We start from the raw sequence: 18948 nt of genomic DNA, 5'->3' as shown, positions 1-18948 counted from the left end.
CACTTCAGTTTTGGGTTTTTTTCTCTTCTCAGTTTTAATAAAATACAATTTCTAACTATAAAAAAGTTCAGCTAACATGCAATTAAGCATATTGAGTATCCAGACTGCAGCAAACAGGCAATTTTGAACCCATCTTATTTTTATGAATGGTGTATAAGAAAGGCAGTTAGCACAACAGACATCACATCTTTCAAGCAGTTTCAAAAGCTACTTGCACATACTTGATATTGTTTTGCTAGTGGTGGTTATCATTCAAAACAACAGTTCAGAGAACGAAGCCTTTAAGTACACACTGTCAAACATGGTCTACAGCAAAAACTGCAGTATAATTTAAATACGGTCACAGAAATTTATTTATTTACTTTTCATAAAATCAATGAATCACAGAATGGCCTGGGTTGAAAAGGACCATAAGGATCACATAGCTTCAACTGCCCTGCCACAGGCAGGGATATCAACCACCAGATCAGGCTGCCAAGAGCCACATCCAGCCTGGAACTTTTAAACAATAGTTTGCTAAATTAAAAACCCTGACCTACAATTTGGGTTGTTATTAATTTTGTTGTTTGTTTTTAAAGTGAATGAAAACAGTAACACATTTGGAAAGCTAACAATGCAAAACACATTACTTCTGCTGAACACTATTAAACTCCAACTCTTAGAATTTACTTTCAGATGAAATTTATGGTAACCAAAATTTTTTGGAGGAAGGAGTTTACGACTGACTTGGTAAGACAGCTGTTTTGAATATTCTGCACAGATACCTGCGATCCATGCAAGCTCTAACTAAACAACATTGGCAACAATTTTCTGAACGTAGTTATCCTTCACAAGATGTTTTTTTTAAATGCAGATCTTTCATTGCTTACTTTGCAGCTGAAAACGAGGATTTTACCTATGAGTCGACACTGTTCTAAAACTAGGCCTGTTGCAATGTTCGAAGCAGCCTGCTAAAATCTTAAACAGATAGCTAAACTCGTGACACAACAAGATTATTTTATAGTAGTTCACAAAAAAAATATAGCAGCCACTAAATAATTTCAATCAATGCAACAACTTGGTACCTCCACTGTTCTTAAACTGTTTAAAAAGTTTTTCAGCAAGTTAACTGAAATCTACAACCTATCTACAGCACTTAACTAGTTGATGTCCACATGCATGACAAAAATGTCAACTGCATAAATTCTCAGTCTCTATTGATTAAGCAAAAATATGATTATGCCCACAGCCAGAGCAGTACAGGTAACCTAAGACTGCACATCTCTAGCAGTGATGATTTTAGAATCATCACATCATATAACTACTCTGCATTTTTCTGAACTTGAATAAAGTAATATTATCAGAAAGGGGAAATATATTTCCAAAATTGCTGTGAGATAGCATAGCATAAAAGAAGTTCAAGCTACGCTCTCTGAAGCTAATCAATTGTATTATTTCACCCAGATTTTATTTGTAACACACACATTCTTACAAGTTATGTTCTCTCTAGATACATTACACAAATTAATCATGGTGCGATCACCTTGCAAGCCAGTAACATATACTTGTGTAACTGAAAGGGAAACTTTCACCAAAAACTAGCATCTGAACAAGGTAAAGCAATAACACTGTCCAATTTCAAGAATTAAAATGTAGAAAGATCAGCTAAGCAAATTTCAAAACAAACAAACAAAATGCAATATTTCTCTAGTTTTTAGTACAGGTAAAAATGCCAACTCACCAGACTTGTGTTTCTTGTGTTTAGCTTTCTTTTTGAACAACTTGCTTTGGATCTCAGATTTGTAAGATTTGAATGGATAAAGATGAACCTCACGTCTTCTTTGCAAGTCATCAAGTTTTTTCTGCAGATTTTCATTTAGAATATCCTTCAATTTCTTTTTTTTCTTTTTCTTCTTCTTTGCCCGCAACTTAATTAATTTATTATTATTACTTCGAAGTGAGTTCTCCAGCATTATTTCTTTAGTAGATTTGTTGTAGTCTGCATCTTGGTTGTCAATATGAGTGCCATTGACAAGCATCTGGCAAGCTTTCAGTGTGTTCTCTTTGAATGGACTGATCTCAACTTTTACTCTGGCTATTTCCGCGCAGCCTTGTCCATTCTCTGCAGGCCTTCTTTCTCCTGAACTAAAGTGATCAGTCATGCCAGCAATCTCTCCAGAACTAATCAAATGTCTCAAGTTCTCTTTATAACAACCAGTTTTTTTAATGTCACAGACTCCTGAGGTCTTCATTTCACAGTTAATCTTAATCTCTGTAGTGACACTAAAGCTATCTAAATGTGTTTCTTTTTCTGGGCAGCTAGCAATGGAACCCACACTTTTCCCTACTTCTGACTTGGAACGAGGTAGCAGATCTCCTCTATTGCCAGAGCTGACAGCTCCATTGCTTTTGCTTACATATTCATGTTTTACTCTTTCTGCCCTTGTACGTGGCACTTTCTTTACTTTGATGGGAGGAGATGGGAATTCAGGAGCCTGAAAAGGTTTCTGTTTGTAAATCCGAACATCTGCACCACAAAACTGTGGAAAATGAACATACGCGTTCTCCAAGTAGTCATAACCAAGAATTACTTCTCTGCATTCATGAATAGGTTGACCCAGAACAGCATCCTGAACATCCTTTTGTGTTTCATAGACAAAATCACAGAGACCTTTCAGCAGCCACACTTTTTGGTAGAATGGTAGCTCATGAAATGGTTTTTCTTGTAAGGGATTAACTTCTCCAAGGACTTTAAAAAACTGTGGACACAATCCAAGTTTTTCTGCAGAGCTATTCGGATTGTCAGTCTGCCCTACAACATTATACCAGTGTTGGACTTTCTGTCTGAGTGCTGCTTCCCAAGCCCTGTAAGAAAGTGTTGGCCTGCGATGTAATGTAGATCTGCGATGTGGAGGACTTAACAAAGAAGTCATTATTTTAGATAAAAAAGCATTACACTGAGGCATGAGAAGACAACGTTCCAATTCGTAGAAGACTATTTCAGGTAAGTTTAAAATCTGTTGTGCTAAACAAAGGAAATGACCAATAGCTGGAATCTCCCACATCATCTCCATCCTTGTAGGTGCTGCTTGTGCTAAAAGCGACTTTTCCCATTCTTCTATTTCCTTCTGACTAGCTTCTTCTGCTTCTTTTCTTTCTTGCTCTCTCATCCTATTAGGAGAAAGTCCACAAAAATCCAGGTATCAGTTGAATAAAAAGAAACAGGAGGGAAAAAACAAATCTGAACTACAGTATCATAGACACATATTTTGAAGTAATAAAGAACACAATACATACTGATACTTTGGTTATGCTAGATTATTTATAGGTTATTGATAATAAGAGGCCTGTTAAATTTCTGAAAAATTTCAGACTCCATACAAAACATTAGCAAGAGGAAAACATGACTACAATATAGAAAACAATTTCCTTTTATTTGTAAAATTATCATGACAGTCAAAAGCAATAAGTTGAAGAGGAAGAAATGCTTCCAATTCAGGTAATCAATCACCTTTAGCTTACTACCTAATTTACTACAACACATGATGTGTTAATTTAGTTCTAGAGTAACTAATAGGACATAATCATTAACCGTGTAAGCACCAACAGCTGTTAATAGTAGGAAGAATTTAAGTTATAATAATAAAGAAACATTTTTGCCTCATAAAGTGACAAGATTCCAATGGTTAGAACTAGGATACAACCATACTTGTAGGAATTTTTTTTTACAGGTTTCTTACAATTTTTTTCTCAGAAGGTTGTTTCTGTAAGCATACTCGGGGGGGAGGTTACAAAAATACATCAACTGACAGATAAAACAGATTGTGCAAGACATGGATAAACAAGAAAGAAAAGAAAGAAAATTATCTACAAAGTATACCCATAAAAAGATAATGCATAGACATAGAGTAGGAATTCCACAAAATTAACTACAGAAAAGCAAAATCACACATTTCAGGATAGTCTTCCAAAATACGCAACTTAAGAAAATCTTGAATATGGTTTAGTGCCAACCCAATGGTGTCAGTGGTTTAGTGTCAACCCAATGGTGGCATTGGGTTGACAGTTGAACTTCATGACCTTAGAGGTCTTTTCCAACTTCAATGATTCTATGCTTTAAAAAAAAAAAAGCCCACGAGAACATTTCATAAAATGCCCATGTCTTATAAGAGTATCCAGAGCAAAGGTTTAGATGCTAACTTGGACTTCAGCAGGCAATTTCTTTAGGTATGAGGGTGCTTTCTAACAAGGCACCAGCATCAGCCACCTCACCTATCCCAGGGTTGCAAGTTAGTAACTCAAGAAGCTCAACAGACTCAACTAACATGCTTGATAACTGGAAAGAATATTTGCTGACTAACTGCCAGAAAAGGAATATGTTTTATTCAGCAGACCACTCACTTGCAAGCTAGGTAAACAACAGGTGCTTCTATACAAAAACAACTGATTTGTCCACATACAAGCAAGTTATGCTATCATACTGCACACTATTTCATGGGAAAAAATCAGTAGAAGAGCAAGACTGGGAGGAAGGCAAAGTTTGATACAGCAGAAATTAAAATCCTACATACTTTACCCACTCACAACTAGACACAGAACTGCCTATATTACAGCAACAGATTGGACATTCTTTCTTTGGAACAACAATCAGACTCAAACGATCAGTATTAATAAAATAATGTGTATCTATCAAGGTCTTGCTTTAGTTCTGAGACTAGAGTTAATACCATAAATTTTACAAAAATACATTAAAACAGTTGGAAACGCTGCATTAACACTTTGACAACTGAAAAACATGTGGATAATTGTTTGCTAGCACATATTCTAAATGAATTTTCCTGGTCAATTCAGCATGAGTTTTAAATAGATGTAAACGTAGTTTCAGGTCAGCAAACTTCAACACGATTACAAGAAATGAAGAGCGAGTGAAAAGCAAATCTGTCTATAGATCAAGCCTGTAGCTCTGAGGAACACTTCAATGGGTTGTTATATAAGGAAGGCACTGTAAACTGCAATAAACTACTCAAGGAAGCAATTGTGTATCTCCTTTTGCTAAGTATACACTCTGTAGCGACTTGGTGTATCCAATCTCCAAAAAAAGAAGGCGAATAGCTATTTTTTTTTTGGTAACAGATAGAATACATTCAAGGTGATCTGAATTTTATCAATAATCCAAAACAAGCACAGAAATTTGTAATATATATTCAAAGATAAATGGTATGTCAGCATAGTGTTTCAAGTATGCACATTCATATACAAAAATACTGCAAAAAAACATGCATGACGTCAATATTATATGGATCTCCATTAATAATGTATTGCTAATTTTATAGACCTTTTCAATTTCTGTAACTTTTTCATAAAACACTTTCACAATTACAGTGTGACCAAGTTCAGAGACGTGAAATGCAAAGTTGAATACTGTTAAAAAGAATTTACCAGAAAAATAAAATCTCTACTGATCTTTATTTTTTTGCAAGGGATGAGGTGAATCAGAAGAAAGACTCAGTCACATCTAGGGAAGAAGCACTGTTTGGCATGCAACACATCCCAATCTGTACAGCTTCAGATGTGCTGAAAATGATTTTTACCTGCAAACCGAAAATGCTTCCATTACATATGGGAAAAATCTCCAAAACCTTTAGGTTTGAAAAAAGTTGGAAGCATTTCATTTCCTAAAGTCTTATCATTACCCTCCATATTCAGAGAGTTTCTCAAATTACTATTAAAGTACACATTTATGAGCTTCGGTTTCTCAAAGTGAATCACAACGTTAAAAACTATTTATCAGATTTGGTAATGTAAAATCCCATAGAGTTAACTACACACATATTGTAAATTCATTACCTAATGAACAAGGTAAAATGAAAGACCGGTAAGATAACAGGAATAGCACTTGCAGAAGCAGTCTGCCTCTGACCATCAGTGAGGGAAGTACAGTTAAGCATAACTACAGTCTAGTTCTGTGACTATATTGGTGGTTTTTATCTTTTTGCCTTTTTGTTGTTGCTGGTTTTTGTTTTGGTTTGATTTTTTTTGCATAACAATAAGCCCAGTAAGAAGCAAGATAAACCATGACTGGGCTGCAGATGTGTTCAGTAACTATTAAAAGCTTTAAAATTCAAAACCAATAGTAGCCTTAAAGATTATAATGCTTTAGTACTTTTTCCAAGAAGGCGATAAATCAAAAACTGGTTTCTTCTCTGTGGATACACTATACTAAAGGCTGGATTCATTCATTTACTGAAGACAAATAACACTACCAAGCTTAGTGATGCAAAGGAGCAAAAGGAATATTAAGATTGTATGATTATTTGACCAAAAAACATTTTTTCCTTTTACCTCTTTTCTTCTTTTGCTCTCAGCTGTTCCTCTTGCCTTAAAACCTGAACCATCACAGACTCAAACATGCCTGTTGACAAGCCTACTAAGTTGCGAGGTGTGGAACGACGTCTTGTTGAAGTGCATGGTGCTCCTTTCTCATCTTCTAGACCATAGGATCCTCTAGATGTTACTGCTATTGACGTTTTCTCCCTTAAATGCCTAGAAAGAAAAACAAAGTCAATCCACAATTACAATTTTCCTTAACTATTGCATTACAATGCCTATGCCACCATACACAGATAAAGAACATTTAGTCACAGAAATAGAGAAATATTTGGAAAGAAAATACTTCTGCAATACTTAAGAAAACACAGTTTTCAGAAGATATCTAAAGCTACTGAAAAAATGTATGCCTTTTTTGCGGTCACCTTCTTCAAGGTGCAGCTTATTTCTATTAAATATTTTCAAAAAAAAAAAAAGATGTAAAAATGCACAGCATAGGTGGCTGTGTAATAACATTTCATACTGTGCTGTATTTTAAAGTACTGTAGTAAAAACTTTCTAAGTAACACCTATCACACAACCTTTGAAAACAAGAGGGAAGAAAATAAAATAAAATCCAACCTCTCCTTAAAATCACTCCCTACTCTAAGATAATTCTCTCTAAATAGTAACTGAAAATCATACAGCCAACACTGCTGCACCTGAACTACTTGATGAGGAAGACTGAGGTAAACACTGCTGTGAAGTGAAGCAAACTGGGATAGGGAAAGCCAATGTACAGAAGGAACTGAACTTGGCAAGGGATGTGAAAATAACAAGGGATTCTACAGGTACACTGCTAAGAAATAAGGCAAAGGAAAGCATACCACTCAGATAAACAAAAAGAGAAATGGCAACAAAATACATGTAGAAGATTGAAGTATTGAACAAGACCTTCGCTCTACCCTTCACAGGCAGTCAGTCCTTCCACCACTGTCTTGCCCCCAACCCTCTACGTGGACTTTGGGAGAGTAAGGAAGGAGCAAGTTCAAAACCACCTGATGAGACTAAATGTGTACAAATTTATGGGTCCCAATGATACGCATCCCAGGGTCCTGAAAGAATGGGCTGATGTGTTTGCCAAGCCATTCTTCACCATATTCCAAAAGTCATGGCTGTCAAATGAAGCCCTCAGTGACTGGGAAAAGGGAAACATTACTCCATTTTTTAAGAACAGAACAACACAAGGAACTGTAGAATGGCAGACCAGTGAGCTTCACAGCTGTGCATGAGGAGATCATGGAAAAGATCATCTTGGAAGCTGTTAAGGCATGTGCAAGACAAGAAGGGGACCGGAGTCTGTCAGTATGGCTTCACCAAGGGCAGATCTTGCCTAACCAATGTGGACTATGATGGACTGATAACATCAGTAGAAAAAGGAAGCACAAATGATGTTGTCCTCCTGGAGGCCTCTGACACCATATCTTTATCCCCAGCTTGAAGAGAAATGAAGGGTGGACTATACCCGTAGGAATTGACTGTATGGTCGCAGACAGAGAGTTAAAGTAAATGTCTCTCTATCCAGGTGGAGGCCAGTCAAGAGTAGTGTGCCCCAGGGGTCTGTCTTGGGACAGGTGCTCTTCAGTATCTTTATCAACGACCTAGAAACAGGGATTGAGAGCATTCTCAGCAAGCTTGCTAACGCTACCGAGTGATGCAGTTGATACTAAAAAGAAAAGGGGGATACCATCCAAAAGAACCCAGACAAGCTTGAAAAGTGGACCCACACAAACCTAGAGATATTCAACAAGCCAAGTGCAAGGTGTTGCACTCGTGTAAGGGTAATGCTAGATATGTGTACAGGTGGGGAAAACTCATAGCATCATAGAATGGCTTGGGTTGGAAGGGACCCCAAGGATCATCAAGTTCCAACATCCCTACCACAAGCCGGGCCATCAAGCTCCAGAACTAGACCAGGTTGCCCAGGGCCCCATCCAACCTGGTCTTGAACATCTCCAGTGACAGAGCATTCACAGCCAGTTCATTGAGAGCAGCACTGCAGAGAAAGGCTTAGGGGTTCTGGTGGTTGAAAAGCACAGTGGGAGTCAACAATGTGTACCGACTGTATCCCGGGCTGCATCAAAAGAGGGGGTGTAAGCAGGTCAGGGAGATGATTGTCTTCCTCTGCTCTGATTTCATATGGACCCAACCAGAGCACTGAATCAAACAAAGCCTGGTGCCCACAACACATGAAAGACATGGAGCTCTTGGGAAAGGTCCAAAACAGGGACACAAAAATTATCAGAGTGCTGGAGCACCACCCCTACATAGAAAGGCTGAAGGATTTGGGCTTGTTCCATCTAGAAAAGAGAAGGCTCCAGGGAATCCTCACTGGGTCTTGCAATACTTAAAGGGACCTTACAAACATGCAGGAAATCAACTTTTCACATGGATTGATAGTGATAGGACAAGTGAGAATGGTTTTTAACTGAAAAATTTAAGTCAGATGTTGGAAGCAAACATTTTTACACATCGGATGGTGATGCACTGGCACAGAAGCTGTGGATACCCCATTCCTGTAAGCATTTAAAGCCAAGTTGGACGGGGAGCCTGAGCTGGTGGGTGGCAGCCTGCCTATGACTTTAACCATGCACACAGACTGTTAAAAAACGTATTCTTATAAATCTCTGATGCATTAGTATAAGATATTCTACCCTATAGATAAAGGTATAATAATTTTTAGCCTGTTCAATATTTTTAATTGAAACAAAGCATTTGCAATTCTTAAAGAATAACAACAGTAATTGCATTTTTAGTAAGCATAAGTTTATATATAAAGACTATATGACGGCACAATGCATAATTTGACTCTGCTATCTTACGTAATTTCTAATAAAAAAGCACTGAGCCCTCTCACATCCTATCGAGTCATCATCATCCTATCAAAGAGAGTAACATAATTCAGCAGAGGCTTCCACAAAACACTCCTGCATTTAATACAGCTGAGATGTTGTCTCATACTACATACAGAAATGAATATGGGATAAATCTTTCAAATCCTATTTGATTAAGTATTTTTATTCCAGAGTTAATAGCTTTACGACAGGATGTTTGTTCGTTTGTTTTTTTAATCAATACAGGTGGTTTTCTTGAGCCCACACCCTATTAGGTTCAGCTCTTTCCTTTCTACTCCCAACTGCTGCTAGGCACAGGTTTCAAACGTGTAGTGCTGATACACCAACACAGCTCACATTCACAGTGACTTATTCTGTTGAGCTCTGCCCCACACTCCACAAGTGTTCCCACTACACAAGCAAGGTTCTTCTTACCAGCTGGCACTAACACCCTGTGTCACTAGCAAGTTTAAGCTTGACGGACATGGACAGCTTTACATATCTGCTAATACCATTCCTTCTTGCTCACCTTAACCCTCTCCCAAAAATCTTTTGGGAATTTTAACATGTAAAATATTAAGCCACACAGAAAACCAGTAGACATTTCAGTGGTGTTTTCAGACACCACAGCTTTAATGTGATTGACACACATGTGCCTGTGTCAAACTTGAGAGAAAACAAATTTCAGTTTGACTTAAATTGGACTTTGAACTATTATGCTCAAAATCTTTTCAAACTCAGCAGCTTTGGCTTAAAGGAAGTTCCTGCCAGTAATTTATACTTTAACATATCACAATTTATATTTTACTATTTAAATCTGTGACTATAAACACTAGGTGTTATTTTCCACTTTATCATTTCCAAAAATAGGGACACTAAATTATCCATTTCAAAGTAGGTACTCTGGCCCAACATTTTATTCCTACTTAAAGGTAATACAACTGTTGAAGACTACTAAAACTGCATAAAATTTATAATGTATTTTAGCTGAGAATGGTATTAATTTTAAAGAGACAGTCATACAGAGGCAGTCATACATGGCAGCACTTCTTTCAGCCAGCATAAAATAAAGAAAGGAGCGTTTGACATCTTGTCCAAACAACTGTGTCTCCGTGTTCCTAAAAGGCTTCTTTCAGATGCAAAATCTTAGTCAGGAAATGCTAAGCCCTATTTTGCATTTTAGTATGTCAAGCTTCAGAAAGTCCAAAACATTTTGAATTAAGACTTGAATAGCACCAGTAGGCACCATTCCTCTCTGTGGCAGAACTGAGAACCTGAAGGTTTGATCCTACTGGGAATCACTCAAATGTTGTTTTTAAAACCATCCATGGTTCTGGAGTTCAGGTTTCTGGTTTTTTTGGTTTTTGTTTTTTAAATATCATTGGGTTCTTTTCTTTTCTTTTTTACATATAAAGAGGAACCTTCATATAAGAACCTTCATATATAACCTACATATATAAGAGGTTACCTTCCAAAAAGAAACACATCTGCATAATCTACTTAATGTAAAAGGCATATACCAGACTCTCGACAGAGTTTTCTACACCTACCGAGACAGCAGCGCCAGCTTCTGTTCCAGCATCATCTCCAGCTTCTGGGCCTGTTTGGACAGCCAGTGATCCACTCCGTGCAACCGGTAACACGTCTCCAGCATCTGCCGGAAGTCACCCACGAAATCTGCTATCCCTGCGTACTGCCCGCTGGAGAATTTCTCTTCCATCTTCAGCAGCCACATTCCAGCCGGTGACTGCTGAGCGGAGTGCCTGCTAGTATGCCCCGACAGGGAGCCGGCTCCTCCTTCTTCCCTCACGCATTCCTGATCCGCGAGCGGCTTTAAAAACGGCGCTGTCAGAGGCCGGTGCTTCTCCAGGAGGAACTCGCGCAGGATGCGGTATCCCTGCTGCAGCTCGGGGCTCAGGCTCTGCTCCCACGAGCAGCCGCCGCTCTCTTCTCCCGCGTCGCTTCCATCCTCGTCCGGCCGCTCCTCCCGGCGCCGAGAGCGGCCGGCCGAGGCCCGCTCCGCCGAAAGGTCTCCGCCCGCGGCGAGCTCCGCCGTCTGCTCCGCGGCGTCGGCAGGCCGCGCCGAGTCCATGTCTGCCTCCCCGCGCGCGCACAGGGCCTCGGCGGCTGCAGGGGCGCCGCCAGCCGCGGGCCGGCTCTTGAGCACCAGCTAGGGGCCGCGCTGCCCCTCGCCCGGCCGCAGGATCCGCATCGGGCTCACCTAGGCAGAGAGACGAGCTTCAGCCCTCGCCGCGCTCCCCCTGCGGCGGCCCCAGCCCTGCCCCCCACCACCACCGCGGGGAGGACGGCGGCCGCCGGGGAGGAGGAAGAGGAGGAGGAAGCGGCCGCGGCCGGCAGCCGGCTGGGCCCGCCTCTCCCCGGCCTCCGCCTGCCGTGCCCGGCCCCGCGCAAGGCCCCGCCCGCCGCTCAGCCGCGCCCTCGCCCTCAGGGGCCGCCCCCGGCGACGGGCACGGCGCATCCCCCGCCCCGAGCCCCCTCCTCCTCCTCCCGCCGATCCCCCACGAGGTCGGGGGGGGTGGGAAGGAGGGAGGCGGGCGCGGTGCCGCCGCTCACAGCCCGGACAGCCCCCGGTGAGCGCCTCCCCTCCCCGCCTCCTCCTCACGGCGCTGCCCACCCCGAGGCGGCGGTTGTCGGCGGCCGTTACGGCCCGTTGGCGGCACGCGGGGCAGGGGGCGCTGCAGCCCAGCGCAGCGCAGAGAAAGGGACGCGGCTCTCACACAGCGCGCATGCGCCCGGCGGGGCGGGAGGGGTGTTTGGAGCGCCAGGTGAGTTGCGTCATCATGGGGCGACTGCTGTGGTGCTTTGGGGCGGGCGTTGTGTGGGGCCGGGGATTGCTTTGTGTGTGGGGTGTATCGGGGCCTCCCATCGTAACAAATAGTTTTTATCTCAACTGAGGAGTTCCGCTTTTTTTTCCCCCTCAGCTCTATCCCCTGTCACATGTGGGGTGTGGTGCTGAGCTGCCTGATAGGTAAAACCACAGAAATCCTTTTGGCACTCAATTTGGTACACAAAGAGCTGAGATAAGGACGGATCTTACCAGCTGGGCTTAAAACAAAATGGTTACAAGCAGTGTAGGAGCTCAATAGCTATTCACAGTGTAGTTTACTTGCTTTGAGATTGTTTTTCTTAACTCCAGTCAGGTGGTTTAATAGTCTCTGAGGGCTGTTCTTGGCTTATCTGTGTTTTTGCCAGTTAGTACATAGAATGTGCTCGTGCTGTACTAGTCACAGATTTAATTTGTATTTGTACTGTGTAATGCCATCACTCTTGCACTTCAGAAACTTTACTCCATAAATTCTTAGAGTACACTCTCTACTCCAGGTTACCTAAAAAAGTTTTTGAAAATGCTGAGTATACCTAGGATATTCAAACTAACATGTTCTTATGGCTTTGTCTTTCCAGTTTTATTATTGGCTAAGAAACTGCTCAAAAATAACATCCCAAGATCTACCCTGAGGTAGGATGGTTGTAGGTTGCAAGGTATGTAACTGGACATAGGTAGGTGTCTATCATGATTATCACCTCCCACAGGTCTGGAACTCACCCTTGGACAAGTTCAGAATCCTAAAAAGCTGACAGAATGTTTTAAAAAGGTCTGCTCTGATCCTGGAAAAGCCAAAGATTTACAGCTACCTGCACTGTGTTGGGAGTCTGGCCTGCACCTACCAAACACTGTTCAACACTATTCTGCATCTACAAAAGGAATAAAATCCCTCTGAATCTGACTCAATCCCCATGACAGGCTCTGTGCTGAACCAGAGAACCAACCTGTGCCAGCATCCCTTACCCCAGCCCACAAGAAGAAACAATGGATGTGAAAGTCAACGCATTACTATGAAAGGAAGAAGATGATAAGGAAGGCTAATCCATGTCAGGTTTATCATGAAAATGGAAGGAAGAGGCAGAAGTTATAGATGAGTCAGTAACTACATGGTGCCTATCCTTGGGTGAGCTGTGAGATATGCAGAAAGATTTTGCTGTCATCCAGGCAAGCATGCAGTCACCTGGCTGCTCTGATGCTGGGAGAATGGGGAGATATAGTGAGTGTGGGAGCCAGGATTCCTTCCTAGGAAAGTGGGCATTGACAAAATGTTTGCAAAATATGAAAGATTTCTCCTCCTCTTGATGCAGCTCCTGTCAGCTGGGAAGGAAAGTATTCCTGCAGGGACAATATTACATGTCAGCCAGGCAACAAACAATGTGGAAGGAAACATCCAGTATCTCAGGGAATTAGCTGTGCTGGGGATGGTACATAATGTTGACCAGAACAACTATCAATTATCTGCAAATTCAGGCAGCATCTAGTGCATGCAGTTTGTGTGGTGGAAGTTTGTACAGAGTTCGATTGCTGTATGCCAACTCACTGACAGTAATGACCTGGAAAGATAGAGATGAACAAACAGTGAATGAATTGGCAACCAACTGGCAATACGAAGCAAGTCTCTCTTCCTCCAGATGGGTCTGTATTTCAGCTGTGGATAAACTGCCCCCAGGAGATTCAGCAACTCATATGGAATATGTCTTCCTCCCCTCCTACACAGACCAGCATCTCAGTTAGCAGAAGCAAGCATTTTTCAGTTCAACTGAGAAGATATAGTGGGTACACACCAGTGCCACCACGTGGTTTTACTTGTGTGAACATGGAGAAGATATGAAGATAGAAAACTCGCCTCAACCCTAGAGGTGTGGGAACATGAGCTGCGAGGAAAAACAACTGTAGAAGCAGATTCTTCCAGGAAAATGGCCACTCCAGTCACCAGTGAGCAGTCTCCAAGACAGAGAAGACGGACTAATCTTATTTCTGAGCTTGAAAACAAAGCTTTTGGTTTACATCCACATGAAGAGAGTTAGGAATACAATAACTAAGATTAGAGAGGTCCTGCCTCCAGCCAGATGCAGGAAAGAGACAGTTGAGTTTGTTGGACCATATGGATTTGATGGTCTCATATATCAGAACCACAGGAGTATATGGGCCTATTGGGCATTGGCATACAGTGTACCCTAATGCCATGAAGTTACAATGGGGCAGAACATATATCTAGTTCTGGACTGACAGGGCAATCTCAACAGCTAACTGTTGGAAGCTGAAGTGAGCCTAATTGTGAATGACTGACAAAATAAACTATTGTGGCTGGCCCAGAGACTCCGTGAATCTTTGGTGTAGGTTACCTCAGAAGCGGGTACTTCAAGGTCACAAAAGAGTAGCACTGTGAACACTTTTAGTATAGCTGCCTTGGAGATGGGGGACATCAAACTGTTATCTACTTTGTCTTATCTCTTAGAGAATCCTTCTGTGTGAGGTTGCTTAGAGTTGAAGAACAGGGGGTGCTGATCACCACAACAGTGCACTGGTGGTGCTGAGTCTCCTTGATCCTCATACATAAGTTGATTTGCCAACTGAAGAGCCAGGGAATAATCAGCAAGACTGACTCACCCTTTAACAATCCTGTGGCCAGTGTTCTGCCTCTGCTAGTTCATGGGTAGTGTCAGGTGCCCCATTTATTACAGCAGTGGAAGCAGAACAATAGGTAGTGCAAATGCAAACCCATCTTGGCAGCTGCACTGTGGAAAGATATTGCTGCATGGGTAAAGAACATTGTTGTAAAAGTATGTTGAGCAGATGCCTAAGTACCCAGGAATCGTACCACTGAAGGACATCAAAATCATCACCAGGTGGATCATTCTAAATCACAGAATGTTAGAATTGTTAATTTAGGAAAAGACCAGTAAGACAATGTAGTCCAGTCATCAGCCCATCATCACCGTGCCCACTAAAATATGTCCACTGTTTCCCTATTTGCCATGTCTTCCCTTTTCTTGAAAACCTCCAGGGATGCTCATTTTACCATTTCCCTGGCAGTTCCAATGCATTACCGCTCTTTCTGAGATTAATTTGCCTTAGTATCCAATCTGAGCCTCCTTTGGTGCAATGTTACTGTTACCTCTAGTCCTATCACTATTTACATGTGAGAAGAGGTACCTCACCGCAGCCTCCTTTCAGGCAGTTGGTGAGAGCAACAAGGTCTCTCTGGAGCCTCCTCCAGACTAAAGAATCCTGGTTCTCTTAGACTGTCCTCATAAGACTTGTGCTTGAGGCCCTTCACCAGCTTTGATGCCCCTCTTTGGACATGCTACAGGGAGGGTGAGTTATTTCTAGCTCAATGGACCCATGACACCTCTTACCATCAAGGCTGAGACATGTATAAGATGGGCAGCAGGGCAAGGGAAGTGATTACTCTCCTTAGATGCTCCTCTCCTCTGCTGTACAACATGCAGGTCTGGGAGCCCAATGCAAGAAAGATGTGAAGCTGTTTGTACAGGTCTGGAGGAGGGCCACAAGATGATCAGAGAGCTGGAACACCTCTATTGCAAATGTAGTCTGAGAGTGGGGCTTGTTCAGCCTGGAGAGGAGAAGGCTTCAAAGAGACCTCCTTACAACCTTCCATTACTTGAAGGGAGCTCATAAACAAAATAGAGTGTCCTTTTACACAAAGATAGTGATAGAACAAGGGAGAACATTTTTATACTAGATGAGGGGAGGGTTAGGTTAGATGTTGGGAAGGAATCCTTCACTGAAGTCAGTGAGGTGCTGGCGCAGCTGCCCAGAGAAACTGTGGATGTCCCATCCCTGGAAGTTGTTCAAGGCCAGGTTGGGTGCCCCATCCAGCATCCAGGGGCACCCACAATCTTACTGGGCAGTCTGTTCCAGTGTCTCACCACCCTCACAATGAAGATTTTCTTCACATATACTGTATGCTTAAGAAAATGACAGTAGTTGTTTTCAATGTATATTTAGCTTTCAACTATGTAGGGTTGTTTCATTTTAATAAAAGTGTCTAAAATGAGTTTTAGTAGAAAGCAGAACACAGTGTCCACCTATAAAAACCTTCATGTGTTATTTTGCCTTCTATAATTAAAAAAAAAAATTACATTCAGCTTAACCAATCCCAAAATAGTCCATTGATGTACTTGAAAGTGTTGCCACATGAGTGCACTGTGGCATTAAAACTATGTCCTACTTTCAGTTAGACTTGGAACTCCATTACCAGCAAAAGCAAACAGGAACTGTAGAAAATATGTAACAGTGATAAAAGAGAGGTGTGTTTTGCCACACCAGGTGTTAACTGTAGGAGCAATCACTAACATATCAGAAGAGTCATACTTATGGATAAACATACTTACTGAATTTAACACTTGCAGTGGGCATACACAAATTTATTTTAAAATAATAATAATTTAAAAAAAAATTTAATGCCATTGTACAGATTTGTATCATTTTAACAATTAAAAATAAATTGAAAATGTGAGTCCGCATGATCTTCTCTGAAAGGCAGAATGGTACATGGAATGAACTCATCTGTATGCTACCAGAAATAAATGGCAGGAAATGCAGTTTTATTGTTACTCACGATGCATGAAGTTTTAGGGGAAAGTTCAAGTATCAGATGGATAAGAGTTTTCCTTGAGGGAGAAATGTGAATTATGCTTTGGAAGGAATACTCAGCAGAAAACAAACAAAAAAACCCCAAACCACTGTAAACTGTAATTGCAGTTTGCAAAAGGTAGAGGATAAAAGGCATCTATCAAATACGACCAGTATTCCCTGCCTCAGACTGCTGGGTAAAGTCTTAGACTTTGGGACTTAGCAGGTCAAATTCAGGGACCTGCAGAGAATATTTTAGGCTGAGTATGAAAGCACCCACATTTCTATGGGCATGTGAGATTTTCACATAAGGCATTAAAACACAGACACCTGATCATTTCTTGTTTAAACTGTGAGGTGGAAACCTGCAAGTCTGATGTGAAAAACAGCCAAATGAGGGGAGTCTAGCCACTGCAAGATAGTCCTGGTTTGGCAAAAGGTTGCAGGAATAAGGTGATAAACAGTTTTGACAAAGAATTTCCAAGGCAACAGTGCCCCGAATGAAACTTTTGTTTCATTAACCTTGAAATTAATATTAAAATTTAACTCTACAAATTATAATGAGCATTTAGAAGATGCTAAACGTACATGACTGTTGCTCTCAGCTCTCCACTCAAATTGTGTTAAACATCACCCCAGGGAGGGAAACAGCTGAAGTTATATAAAGGAAGATATCTAGGGAAGCAGAATGGAGAAGAAAAGAGAAAGAAAAAGAGAATGAAGAGAAATAAGTGATGGGAAGCTGCACTCCTTCTGCTCCTGGTAGGTAAGGACATCCTGGTAAGCGCTGTGCCTCACCTTTTTGTAAAGAATAACTGGGATAGCACGTATTTTTGGTAGCACTTACTGTATATCAGTGCTGTTGCAGCTAATGCTTTTATCAAGGGCTGTCCCAAAACTACTGTCTGTTAATTTGTTCACTGAAAGTTCTGGCAGTCAGGGTCAAAGCTAGACTCATAGCACAACAAGGCATCCATTGACAGTGTTCATGTTTAGCCTTTTCAGAAGTCAAGGCACTTTCTCGACTTGGGTATTATGTAAAGTACTGATGTTATGTCATGGACTGGCAATGCCTATGCATTTGACTTCAGACTGGAGTCAGTGTTATTAAGCCATAAATGAACATCTAGTGGCTGCTAATGTTGCAGAATGTGATGAATTGCAGGACACATAAATAAGTTTTAATTCTGTAATTTAACCTGCTGTCATTGTTTTTCTTTTACGACAGATAATAGATCCTCAAAGATCTATACATAATACCCGGAATATCTGTGAAATAATTTACGAACATCTACTCCAAAAATAATGAATTCACATTCTTTTTCTGGCTCCAGCTGTTGCCTATCTCAACTTTCTAAAATGAACAATAGCCTTCTTATAAAGAAGATAGCACTGTTCCATTGCAGTCAGAGAATTGTTTGGGTTGGATGAATTATAATGTGCTTATAAACCACTGGGTGATTTTGCTGCAGGTCTGAATCTACCTGTGTCAAGGTGTGGGATGAAGAAAAAAGGGTTATTTCTACCTAACAGTACAGAAACAGGTAATGGAGGAGCGTGAAAACACTGAAAAACACTGGCAAAGTTATTTTCTCCTGAGGATCTTTCATCCAAGGTTTCCTTTTTGTCAGCTGTGCAATAATTAATTATATAAACTGACAAAGAAAGCATCCTTGAATTTTAAGCTGTAGAGGCATTATATTTTTCTAAATTCTAGAAGCTGTAAACTGTTTTGCACACTATGTTCTGTAGCATAGATGGCTGAGAAACCATAGATATCCTTTAAATGTCTTCTTTAGCAATAGGAGGTAAAGCAGAAGTAAAATTTTACTATGTTTCCAAATTTGGAGACTGCAGGAGGCAGCTCAGAGGGAACCAACGTGACAGCCATTCTGGACCAACAGAGACCTTCCTGCAGAGAAAGCAAGCTGGGACTGTTTTTCTTGTGGTGCACCATGAATATCAGTGTCACCCATATCTTTATATGTTAAAATTTCCTTAAAAGCCATTTGTAACAAGGCCGAATTATGTCTCTCTCTTTCCAATTGTACTTCTAGATTTCCAATTTGGTTTTGCAAAGCTTTCACGAGTTCCTGGGTTGCTTTAACTGTTTCTACAGGCAACGAAATCTACGCTGAGGGAGGAGGAGGTGATTCCTTATCTCCTTAGAGAGGCAAACACTTAACAAAACCAACAACTGTTCAAAACACTCCTTTACACAAAAGACCAAACGACTCAATCAACACTTCCAAAGAAAGTGTAAAAACCTCATTCGGTCCTGGCTATCCTGGCAAGCCACAACGAAAAACTTCAACCTTCAAGCAA

The 18948-nt window shown here is 41.1% G+C and overlaps 1 protein-coding gene and 1 long non-coding RNA gene across 17 annotated transcripts in view; one reads left to right on the top strand and one right to left on the bottom strand.

Annotated features, from left to right (window-relative positions):
- BRD10 (bromodomain containing 10) overlaps nt 1-11929 on the bottom strand; it is a 60971-nt gene extending 49042 nt beyond the window's left edge. For 5 of the 15 annotated variants that reach the window (XR_014939208.1, XM_085528410.1, XM_085528416.1 and 2 more), the window contains exons 1-3: nt 10730-11929; nt 6322-6522; nt 1721-3150 (exon numbers count right to left, since the gene is read on the bottom strand). Coding sequence is in view for 10 of the 15 variants with exons in the window: in XM_085528410.1 (XP_085384536.1) it covers nt 1721-3150; nt 6322-6522; nt 10730-11271 (2173 nt within the window). In the remaining 5 variants the exon portion in view is untranslated. Of the gene's footprint in view, nt 1-1720; nt 3151-6321; nt 6523-10729 lie in introns of those variants that run through there. The other 10 variants (XR_014939207.1, XM_085528412.1, XM_085528411.1 and 7 more) reach the window with 6 other exon arrangements.
- A 31-nt stretch (nt 11930-11960) lies between these two features.
- LOC107306107 (uncharacterized) lies at nt 11961-14341 on the top strand. Of its 2 annotated transcripts, XR_014939210.1 has the most exons (3): nt 11961-12168; nt 12603-12657; nt 12732-14341. It is a non-coding gene; the product is annotated as an uncharacterized LOC107306107 (long non-coding RNA). The 2 variants fall into 2 exon arrangements; XR_014939209.1 differs by having other exon boundaries at nt 11973-12657.
- The last annotated feature ends 4607 nt before the right edge of the window (nt 14342-18948 follow it).

Source organism: Coturnix japonica, chromosome Z (genome assembly GCF_054131305.1).
Source record: "Coturnix japonica strain WE chromosome Z, WE-NBRP24, whole genome shotgun sequence".
In the NCBI taxonomy this organism is placed as follows: domain Eukaryota; kingdom Metazoa; phylum Chordata; class Aves; order Galliformes; family Phasianidae; genus Coturnix; species Coturnix japonica.
The sequence above is the reverse complement of the archived record's forward strand: the minus strand, read 5'-3'. Positions and strand labels throughout refer to the sequence as shown.